This window comes from Halyomorpha halys, unplaced genomic scaffold, assembly GCF_000696795.3.
Source record: "Halyomorpha halys isolate HHAL.00 unplaced genomic scaffold, Hhal_1.1 Scaffold80.1, whole genome shotgun sequence".
NCBI lineage: Eukaryota > Metazoa > Arthropoda > Insecta > Hemiptera > Pentatomidae > Halyomorpha > Halyomorpha halys.
Genome location: NW_027110435.1, coordinates 610,174 through 622,274, shown reverse-complemented (window position 1 = coordinate 622,274; position 12,101 = coordinate 610,174). Strand labels below are relative to the sequence as shown.

Below are 12,101 nucleotides of genomic sequence, written 5' to 3'. Positions count from 1 at the left end.
TCAGAACTAATCCAGGAGGGACCATTTACAGTAGACTGTCTCAACATTTAGCATATGCAGATGATGTAGTCATTGCCGCAAGAACACGAGCAGCATTAAAAGGAACATTCCAGGAATTTGAAGAAGCAGCATATGAATTGGGCCTTAAGGTGAATGAAGACAAGACGGTGTACATGAAAAGCTCAAGAGAGGATAAGGAAGGGAACAGTAAAGTGACGTTCAGAGACCACAGTTTCAGTTCTATAAACCAGTTTAAGTACCTGGGAAGCCTAGTTACAGATGATAACAAAGTAGAGAGCGAAATAGAGGCCAGAATAACGGCAGGAAATAAATGTTATTTCTCACTGCAGAAAATACTGAATTTTAGAGCTCTCGCTAAAAGGAAGAGAGTGGTCATTTACAACACCATCATAAGCCCAGTAGTGATCTATGGGGAAGAAACATGGCCCTTGACAAGAAAAGCAGAACAGATGCTCAATTCCTGGGAGAGAAAGGTATTGAGAAGGATATGGGGAGGAGTCTGGAGAAGAAGGAATGAGGAACTGATAAATTTGTACGGGGAACCCAGCATCATGGCGTTAATAAAAAGTGCAAGATTAAGATGGTTAGGACACATTGAGAGAATGCCCGATGAAAGGATTCCCAAAAAGATGGCTTATGGCAAACCAGATGGAAAACGGAAAAGAGGGCGTCCCTGGATCAGATGGCTGGACGATGTGGAGGAGGATTTGAAGCTCTTGAAGGTTGGCAGATGGAAGGAGAAAGCAAGAGACCGTGTAGACTGGTTGGCTGTGCTGGAGGAGGATTGGAAGCTCTTGAAGGTTGGCAGATGGAAGGAGAAAGCAAGAGACCGTGTAGACTGGTTGGCTGTTGTGGAGGAGGCCCGGGTTCTTGCAGGACTGTAGTGCCATAATAATAATTAACTTAAAAAAATAGTTTCCTATTCAACAAAATATCAATTTTCCCATGTCCAGTAGGGAATTAGACCATTGTTTACATGAACTTTTTTGCTGGTATTAGGGTTTACTTTAACCTCCATAAATATTGCCAAACAGTTATAGGAAACCTTGAATATTGGTTCAATTATTGTATCTAATACATACAGATTAATAACATTATTAATTTAAAAGAACAAGTTTAGGAATAAATACAGGGACGTTGAGATAATTAATAACAGCTGATTAAGAAATAATTTTTATTGAACATTTTTAAAATATAAATCTTAACTATTTACACAATAAAGAAGCTTTTTTTTTTTTTAACATATAGAATAAAACCTTATCCAATTTTTTGTGACTTTGCAAGTATCAATCAAAATGAATAAGGAAATATTTGAAGAATTGAAAAAATTATATGAACTCTATTTTTATAAAATGTATGGTTTTACATGAGGATCAAAGTTTTTATATATAAAAAAAAAAAAAAATGAATGACACAATAAAATAATAATTTACACTAAAATTCAAGACAAGATAAAACTGCTTTCAGAAACATAATACATATGACAACTTTCACTATATGGTTAAATAAACCATTTACAATTCTATTAATGCTTTTATAAGTTTTCTATTTAAATATGGAGGTAGGTATTCTAATTTTCATAGATTTTATCCAAGAACAGAACTTTTGTAGTGAATAATACAAGGTAATCATTATTGTATAAATCACAATTAAACAAATTGAAAATTGAATTAATAAAAAAATATCAAATAGGGTCCCAAAATAAAAATATAAAAAACCCTCTTATGTATATATATTTACAAACAGATATGGAACAAATGCGAAATATTTTTAAGAATTCAATGGTTTGGTTATGTCAGAACCTTCATTCCGTTCCTCAGTGTCTTCAATTTCAAACTCTTTTTCCCAATCGCCATCCGTGCTCTCTATAAATAATCCACAGTTATCAATTCAGTAATTTATCTTTGTAAAATTAAAAAAAAAAATTATCATTAATCAAATAATGTCCCATAATAGTGTTGTTTTGAAACTATAAATGAATGTTATTAAACACATGATTATTCTTAATTTATTTTTAAACAATGGAATATAGTAGAACCTTGATATAATAAAAAAAAAACTCCACATAATTAGAACTTTAATATAAAAAATTAATTTAACTCCCCTTAAAATAGCCATAGCATTCAATGAAAAAAAAAAAAATCAATACAACAAATAGCACATGTAAATAATCCTCCATTAAACAAATTTAATGGAGGATTATTTACTCCAATAAATCCTCACAGAAAAATTTTGTTTACCTTTTACCAAATGATCTCTACATAACCATTGTCAACGCATCCACCTCAGTTAAATAAAGGGCGTGTCTGGACATGAGTATTTGCAAGCTCTTATACAAACTTACTCCCAGATGTATAATAATCATACATACACATAATGCATTAAAATATCATTGATAACATATGATCATAATCATTAGAAAAGTTAAAAATAAAATTAAATGCTTCCTCAGGATGTTTAGTCTTGGAAAGGCTTGTTGCAGCCCCTACCATGGTGTATAGGATGATATTTGTTGTTGTGACAGTACCAGTCACAGCGGTAACAGCTACTTTAATTTTCACATGTATAGGGGTAAGTAAGGAAAAAATATATAAATAGGGATAGCCCTCCAAAGAGGCTGGTAATTTGAGGTAATAGTAGGTCCAAGAGCCTAAGAGGAGAAAAAAGTCAAATTATTTTATCTTAATTTTTGATTACTTTGAACATTTATTATGAATATTAATATTATAAAAGTTTTGTCTACACTTATAGTTTTTTGTTCATATGTCTATTTGCATGTCTAATATGATTAATGCTAAGTAAAAGATTTTTAGTGTTCGTATATCGATTTTTATGATTTTTTCTCAATGATTTTAATACAAGGTCCTTGTTATCATGTCCCTTAATGTAGGAGCATGAGCAATACACCTTACAGTATAAGAGCCCAGTGGCAAAAAAGTCAGTAATTTCACCCTAATTTTGGATTACTTTTATGAAAACCAAGTATAGTTTAAATTTATTTTTCATTCGGACTTCCATGTCTTAAAAACTACCTACAGATTAACACAAGGTTAAAGGACGTTTCTAATATACTTATATATAAGAGCATCCTTCTAATTTATGAGTAAACAAAAATACTCATTCTTTAAAAAATCGATTTATTCAAATTAATTCTGAATTGAACAATATTAGGCTTCACATTTAAATAAACTATCCATAAATAAATTTTTTTTTTAGTTATTATAGAAATGATAATAATGATATCAACAGTATAGGGTAATTATATTACCCTATCAGTTTCACTTTGGCCTAATGCATACTGGTCTTCTTTGGAAGTGTGCTCAGAACAATCTTCATTGATGTTGATAATTTTGTTCAATATCTTATTACATCTCCTGGGTTTACACATAGTAGCTAGAAAAAGGGAGGTTGGTCAAAAGAAAAAAATACTGTGCCCAAATTCAATTAACCTATTTAAATGTTTACAATAAGCGGAGACAGTCTACAATAATCAAAACTTTTATACATTGCCTTTGAAAAACATTCTTACACTGTCATTACAGCAATCATACAAAAGATCATCTCGTTTATTCAGCGAAAAGCATAAGGGATTTCATTAAAGATGAAAATAAAAGATAACAATCAGACCATACAATCTGCTTAAGATTACATCAGTGATTTCCCCCTGGTGGGCGATGCAGCAATTAAGGGGGACAGTGATGGCCACAGGTGCATTTGGAGGTGATGAATAACTGTAAGTTGTCACGGTCAACAATATTACTGCTGATGAAAATAGAACCGAGGATTACTAAATTGGTAACAGCACACAAGGTTCATCCTTCTCATTAAGATGATTTCAATTGTTTTAAGCTTTTTTGTATTACATTCCATTATGAATTCAATAGATAGTTTTATAATTACAAAGTTCAATGTTTCTAATTTACACCTTTCTTTTCTATATTTTACGAAAAAAGTAGAAACATTACTACATATGTATTTCCTATTCAAATAAAAAAAAATTAATTTCCAGGCTTATTACTTTTAACAAAAAGTAATATTTTTCCTGGAAAGAGGGTGGTAGAACAAAAAATTTTGGGAACCACTGGTTCACATTACCGAGCCAGGATTGACATAACAAAATTGGAAGTATCTCAATTATTGGATATGGACATTTATTATTGGAGGAATGATTTTAAGAACAAAGCAAACATATAGGGATTGTTTTAGAAATCAGCTATCTTTCCATTCTGAGACATTTGACACATTTCATTTTTTCTCCTTCCTATTTGAGTCAAATACTTGAGTAAAAAGCAAGTCAGAACAGAGTTGTAAAATTATTTGCCTTTAATACATTTTCCTGCAAAGTAAAACAAATTTAATAAGAAACAATCTCAGTCCAAGAAAAATGATAAGTTAAGGCTGACCTTAGCAGCCTGAGAATAGGGGAAAAGCGTTTCAAGTGTCAACCCAATCCCGAACAGGGCAATGCTCGTTCATGCGTAGTATATCAATCCGGAACCTGGTTACACTTAGGTATTTCCTAGTTAGATGAAATAACTAACTTTTTTTCCATCAGGGTCTTGTACTGTAAGGTGAATCCCTCATGCTCCTACATTGAGAGCCATGATAACAAGGATATAGCATTAAAATCATTGAAAAAAAGTTAATATCAATTGATATGCGAACACTAAAAATCTTTTAATTAGCATTAACCATATTAGACATGCAAATAAAAAACCATAAGTATAGATAAAACTTTTATAATATTAACATTTATAATAAATGTTCCATGGAGAACTTCCATAGTACAAAACTTGTATATAAAAGTTGTAGCCATACAATTATCAAAAAAAGGACTTTTATTAAAAATCCCTGTAAGAACATATATAAAAGTCTAACAAAAAATTTTTGAACATGATTGTTGATGGTTGATAATTTTTGAACTGCTTTAAAAAAGTTCCTAAGAAAATTATAAAACCAGACGAGAACTTTTTCAAAATAAAAGTGCATAGTTATTTCCAAACCCTGCTTTAAAGGTTAAAATACTTTTTCTCCACTGTATTATTTTGGTAAAGGAACTTCTTGTTCCAGATTAAATAAGTGTAACAATTACAAATTCTAAACATTTTTATGAAAGTTTTATATACCTTTACTTGAAGTAGAAGACTGTGATGGAGTATCTGTTCCAACAATAACGAGGTCATTTCGCTCTCTGACCCTAAGATTGTCGCAGCTGATATCTGAAAAGAATAAATATTTAAGGATACAATAAACTTTAAAGAAGATAAATAAATACATAATACATATACATACCCTTGACTTTCTTTTGGTTCTTGAGGTTTTTCTCTTCTTCATAATCAGATAAAATCTTGATTTGCTCCTCTTCAGACAGTTCAATATCAGCGGCAAAATTTTCTGCAAAGAACAAATAGATTATTGCTTATACTTCAATAAAACTTTAGCAAGATATAGAGAGTAGTCAATAACTATTCCATATATCTTTCTTACTATATTGTTTATTTTCCTTAATTTAATTTAATTTTTTAAGTTTAATAAACTGTAATTTTAGAAACCACAAATTTGACAAATGTTGAGTATTTCCTATTAATATAACAATAAAGAATTTAATTTATAAATTGTTTATAATTATTCAGATTGTTCTGCTTTTATATAGGGTGTTTTTTTAAGCCCGATAGAACTTGAAATTGTAAAAAATAACACAAAAAATTAAATTGTAATCAAAATTTTTTTTTTATTCGAAAGATCAATACGTGACATTAACATTTGAAAATGATTTCGGGCATATGGGCACCGCGGCTGTTCTTGACGAAGCGCATTCTGTAAAATTGTGTTCAGCGATGAGGCGCATTTTTGGCTTAACGGGTTTGTTAATAAGCAAAATTGCCGCATATGGTCGTGCGATTTGACACCTCTCGATTATTTCCTGTGGGGCTACGTGAAGTCACTGGTTTATGCTGATAAACCAGCAACAATTGACGCCTTGGAGGCCAGCATTGTTCGTGTTATTCGTGACATACGGCCAAAATTGGACGTCCAGAATGCGCTTCGTCAAGAACAGCCGCGGTGCCCATATGCCCGAAATCATTTTCAAATGTTAATGTCACGTATTGATCTTTCGAATAAAAAAAAATTTTTGATTACAATTTAATTTTTTGTGTTATTTTTTACAATTTCAAGTTCTATCGGGCTCAAAAAAACACCCTATATATGACGATTTTACTATTTAACTAAGATAGTAATATAATTTCTAGTATATTATAAAATATACTATATATAATAAAATACATAATAAAAGACCAATGTAGTTTATTTGTTGAAGAGGACTATTTCAAACTTTTGAGAATGGACATTTAAAAGATATCATTTCATTTTTTTTCCCTTTTCATTTACCAGTATATTTTGAATTTTGTCTAACAATAATTCATAATGTCTAATGAAAAATTTATATTTTTAATTATTTTAGATCTTGTGAGGTAACAAACCTGACATTCGGATTTAGCAACCTTAAAAAAATATAGAATCGTTGAGAAAAAACTTCTACACCATTTTTTGAAAACTTTTTTTGAATCTTTGATATCAGGACTATTTGTATAGCACACTATAGCAGCTGTTAAATGGAATGAACACATTTTTTAGGAAATTTTGCACAGAATGCTCATCTATGAATAGGGCTTTGCTACAAGAATGAAATTAGTTACAAAAGAAAAACGATTAAGATAAAAGTTTAATATTTTTTTTTCCATTCCCCTGGGGAAACCACAGGATGATGAGGATGCAGTTCGGATTGAGCACTCCAAAAAAAGAAATTCTGCCTCACCCACCCGACCCCCCAAAATCTCATAAATAGACCCTGGCTTATCTTATCTTTGAAACATTTACTAATATTGAGTTGAGCAGTGTTTGAAAATAAAATTTACTTTTATCATGCAACATTGTTTAATTGGTCAAAACTGGGAATTGGTGTGAAAAATTGTGGAATTGACATTCCAAAATGGGAACAATGGTCAGTAAATGGTGTATAAATGATGGTAAAGCTGTACAATTATTGAATATATTTCTTATTTTTAATGAAAAACTCTTCTAATTATAATAGTATTATCTAGTTTTTGTTTTAACAAATATTTTTTGTGTAAACAAGATGATACACCTACCTATCCATGATAATATATATATATATAACAAATTATATTAGATGTAATATAAATAAAATATTCCAAAGTACATAGAAGTTATATGAACCATATCATAATAAAATAGAACAATTATCAATTCAATTAAGATTGTATTATCATGTTTACCTTTTTCCCATGGGAAGTTTTCAGCTTCTTGCCGTTCTCTGGCCTTTCGCCTATCTTCTTCAGCATATTTATCAAGCATCAGTGCTTTCCGAAATAAGTATCTCTTCCAAAAGTCGGAATGGCTCACCTGAGAAATAAAAATAGACGATGGGTATCATTAACTATAAGGTAGAAGCAAAAATGTAGTAGCGATGTAGGTACGTAGTTACAATATCATAAGATAACTGAATCAAAATGGCTTGACGAAATTCCCTGACTTTTCCCCAAATTTTCCAGGGTTTTATTTCTTCAAAATTTTCCCTAATCTAGCAAAATTTATGCGAACCAATATTTTTTAACTAATCAGACACAAATCATATTCTAACGATTATGGATTATTTATTACTACAATTTTTTAACATATTAGAATTTATCAAATTTGATACTTAGGATTGGGAGTTGGAGGTTTATGAAGTCATTTATTGGAGCTGCTCTAATACTCAACTTGAATGATGAAAATTGGTATTTTACATTTTTTCTAATGTCGTGTCATCTCTTTAATAGCAATAATTAAAAAGTTATTTAAATTTGAAAATTTTAAGTTACACTATAGTAAAGAAGACAATTTTTTTTTTTAAAACAAAAAGAATTTGTCCCATTTGAAGGGGGGTTTTCGCGTGACTAAAGGGGTATTTTCATGGAAAATTTAATTTTAAAACAACTTTATATTGGTTGTTTATTTTTTTTTTTTTTCGATCTGAGGAGTCCTTAAGTCATAAATCATGACTAACTATTGTAAGTAAAAATATTGCTTACCAATATTGAAAGTTAATGTATAATAGGTGTGGAATATTGATCAAACATAATTGGCCAAAATAGTTATTAAGAAATAATTTAGTTTTACAACTTAGAAAGTCTTCATGTTACAAATTTGTTTAATTACAAAACATCAGACCTATTTGACCAGACAAATCATTTACAGAAAGTAGAAAAATCGAAGATTGGCATGCTAGCTAATGCCAGAAACCAATGAGTTAATTAAAGTTACAGAAAAACTCTTGGGAACACAAGTTAAAGATATCTTGTAAATATATCAGTATGTATCCATAAAAAATTCCCATTGGCCGGGGTCTTGACGGGCCTGATAAAGTTGATTAATAACTATAATAATGGGTGTACAAATAAGTTTCTGCCATTTGACAAAAGATAGCTCAACCAGAAGGTGATCCAGAAAACCAGTGCATCTTGGATGTACCCTAATATTGTTAGTTTGGCCACCTAGTAATAACATAACCTTGAACTATTAGTGACTCTGCATCCCAACATTTTTTTTTTTTTAAATGTCATGTTTAGGGCCGAATAAGCATTACTTGTGGCACCATATTGGTTTCTTGTAGAAGTAAATGATGAGGCTATTTAAGAGAGAGAAGTTGTGAATGGTTTGAAAACAATGAGTTTGATGTGAAAGTCAAAGACTCCTAGGCACAGGAGTAAGTGAAGAGTATGAGCCAATCACTGGCTGCCTTCTGTTTCAGTTTAGATTACAATGGCGGACATCCTAATAACCTCAACATAAACATTCCTTTCATAGGCATGGCCTTTTTAGCTTCATTTTTGTTTTGAAGGAGAGTACAATTATGCCACCCTCCTGGTAACATCTATTGACCATATGACTATAGTTTCTTAGACACAGCCTAGTGCATAATACAATTAATAAAATATATCTTCAACAGCATTCACATTAGAAGTGACTCAAAAAGCAGCTTCACATCGTTAGGAATGATTTAAAAACAAGGAAATTTGGTTATATATATAAAGTGATGCTGAGAGAGGTTGGATGTTGATTTTTCATTAGTGAAATGATGCTTAGCATGCATAACAAAAAAGTTTTATTGCATCTTAGTCATTGGTGAACCACTACAGTAACCCAAAAAAAAAAAAAAAATCATGAGGATCACCTAGGCAGGCTTAAACATAAACAGCCAAACCAAATATGGAAAAAACTCATGTTGTGTATTTACTAGGATCAGATCGGTTTCGTGTATTATGAGTAGCTCGAACTGAATAAAACCATTACTGGAGCTCTCTACATTTAATGAGACTGAACCAGGCACTTAAGGAAAAACACGCTTATTATTACTCCAGACTTGACAAAATTATTCTTCTACATGATAATGCTAGTAGACATGTTGCGGCGACACTTAATTGAGAAGTCCTACCCCACCAGAATTGGCCCTTCCAATTATCAATTGTTCCGGTCGATCGCTCATGACCTGTTGAGCAGCATTTTTGATACCAAAAATTGGACTGACTTATGGATAGCCTCAAAAGATGAGAGTTCTTCTGACATAGTAACCGAAGGCTGCCAGAAAGATGGGAAAAGATAATGGTTAGTGTTGGACAATACATTGAATAAAACGTAATGTACCATTATTTTAAAATTAATTTCTCATTTTTTATATAAAATGAAGGAAACTTATTTGCACTCCTATATAAATAAAGTCGAGCATTTTTGTGATACTCTGTCACTGTAGCCAAATTTAAAAATATGTATGTTGTTTATAAGTAGTAATATAATTTTTTATCAATAATTCATATAGTAATGTTATACAAAAAAATAAGAGACATAAATTATTGAATAGGAGGGGCCTGCTGCACCTTATTGAAAAAAAAAAAAATGTTTGCCCTCAGAACCAAAGATTATCATCACATTTCACCCAACAATTGTGGAGAAATTTATTTCTATGTATGTCTATTGAACATGGTCAACTTAGTGTTAGGGTATAACCATTAATGTGAAATTTGGTACCAGGATAATCAATCAAATTATTATTATTAAAGTCCACCGCTCACATTCATTCTAATTTGTTTACAAAAGTACGGTTTGTACAATTATGTGTAGCTTAGACTGTCCTAAGTCTTTCCAAAGTTTCATGTAGATTAGTGAAATCATCTTGAGATTATTGTTTTTTGTGATTTTTGAAACAAAATCCAAGTTCCAGGCTAGGAAAAAAAAAATTTTATTTTTTGATTACTATGAAAATCCCATATCAAAGGGATTTTTGTGGTGCTAAAAACGAAAATAAACTTTATTTCTCCATAAAAAAATATTTTATGCCACTTTGCTAGGTTAGTTGGTCTAAATTATTTTAATACTCTGCTGTTATCATGGCATTATGAGGTCATAATATACCAATCAATTTTTTTTATTTTTTATGTAGAATAACAATAAGTTATAGTCAATTGTATTAATCGAGTCTAAATGTATATAAAATCGCAAAAACCAAAAATCATTTCCTACATAGTGGGCCGAAATACTTTCTTAAAGTAAAAGCTAGTCAGATTCGTTTTTAGCGTCCTGAAAAACCCTTAATAATGAATTTTAATAAAATACAAAAAATATTTTACTTGGTCCTCTTCCCAACATCAGTCGGTCTGAATTATTTCGATAGTCAACCAATAAAACACAAGGTTTGAGCATACTCATAAAACCTGACTAACATTATGAAATGGGCCAGTTATAATATTTTTTGTATTTTATGAAAATTTATATTTAATGGGTTTTGAGGATATATTTTTCGAACAGGCTGCTGCAGGACATTCTGTTATAAATTCTATATTTATTAATTCATTATTCACACTACCCATATTTTACTTATTATTATTTTTTTTTTCTTTTCAAATTAACTTGTTTCTTTTTTCTATACCCCCCTATAATCAACTGTTAAAAAAAAAAAATTAATGTAAGGGTTATATCAACCATGTAAGGCCCACCAGACCAATCTGGTATAAAATAAATAATAAAAAAATTATGTTCCACAAATGTTTAGTAAATTAAACTTTACTTTAAATTAATAAATCTTCCCAAATATCCTTTATTGGTTTAGGATAAATGAAGATAGGATGATCAATTAAGTTCATGATGATAAAAATAGTTTACAGAAAATTTAAAAACCTGATCAGGGACAAGTTCTCGGTATTTGTCTTCTAAAGCTGGGCATGAAGAAAGCTGTCTACCCAGGGAATCGACATCACTGAAGTCCTCCTCCACAATATTGTACCAAGCATCAAACTGTGGTTGTTCCTCATCAGATATGCACTCAGTGAAAGTCTTAGCCTCGGTAATAAGAAGGTGGTGCTTATACTGTAACACAAATAATCTAAATAAAGTAAAGACACACAAGATTTTTCATACAGCATAAACAAGCATCGCTTTGGAAATCATGCATAGCCATAAAATATAATGTAGTTCAAACAATGCAATAAGTTTAATATAATTTCAAAATAAATAAAGAAATGAAGATCTAAAAATTCTTATGATAACTTTGGCAGGAAAGATTTACCACTGATACAAGTGATTCCAAATAATGTTCCTTTTCTTTTTTAGCTCTCAATTTAAATATATTACTTTAGTTGAACACCAGTATCATCATCCCTGATCCTGTTTTGAACAAACTTTTTACTTTTTTATTTTCTCTTCTAAAAATGTGTGGTAATAAGAAAATGATATTTACTTATTATTAATATAACCTTATTTACCTAGACTCCCATTACAAAAGTTATAACGAAAATAAACTATTATGTGAATTAAAACCCCCGAGTTTGGTCAAACTCAAATTTTTCTGGATTGAATCCAAATTACCAGACGATTTTAGAAAAAACCCTTGTCTTGTATTCAGGTAAATCACTTCTTTAATTAAATCAAAATTTTAATTTCTCATATTTGAAATGAAATGAAAAAATAACTTTATTCTGGGACATATGTCCCCTAAGAATAAATACATGGTTCATATTGTGAGATTT

General features: G+C 30.5%; 1 protein-coding gene across 1 annotated transcript in view; it reads right to left on the bottom strand.

Annotated features, from left to right (window-relative positions):
* Nucleotides 1-1,650: 1,650 nt before the first annotated feature.
* Nucleotides 1,651-12,101, bottom strand: part of LOC106692965 (BSD domain-containing protein 1) — a 22,323-nt gene continuing 11,872 nt past the window's right edge. The window contains exons 5-9 of the mRNA XM_014439261.3: nucleotides 11,254-11,442; nucleotides 7,320-7,446; nucleotides 5,314-5,415; nucleotides 5,148-5,240; nucleotides 1,651-1,886 (exon numbers count right to left, since the gene is read on the bottom strand). Coding sequence (XP_014294747.1) covers nucleotides 1,792-1,886; nucleotides 5,148-5,240; nucleotides 5,314-5,415; nucleotides 7,320-7,446; nucleotides 11,254-11,442 — 606 coding nt within the window. The 3' untranslated portion in view covers nucleotides 1,651-1,791. The remainder of the gene's footprint in view (nucleotides 1,887-5,147; nucleotides 5,241-5,313; nucleotides 5,416-7,319; nucleotides 7,447-11,253; nucleotides 11,443-12,101) is intronic.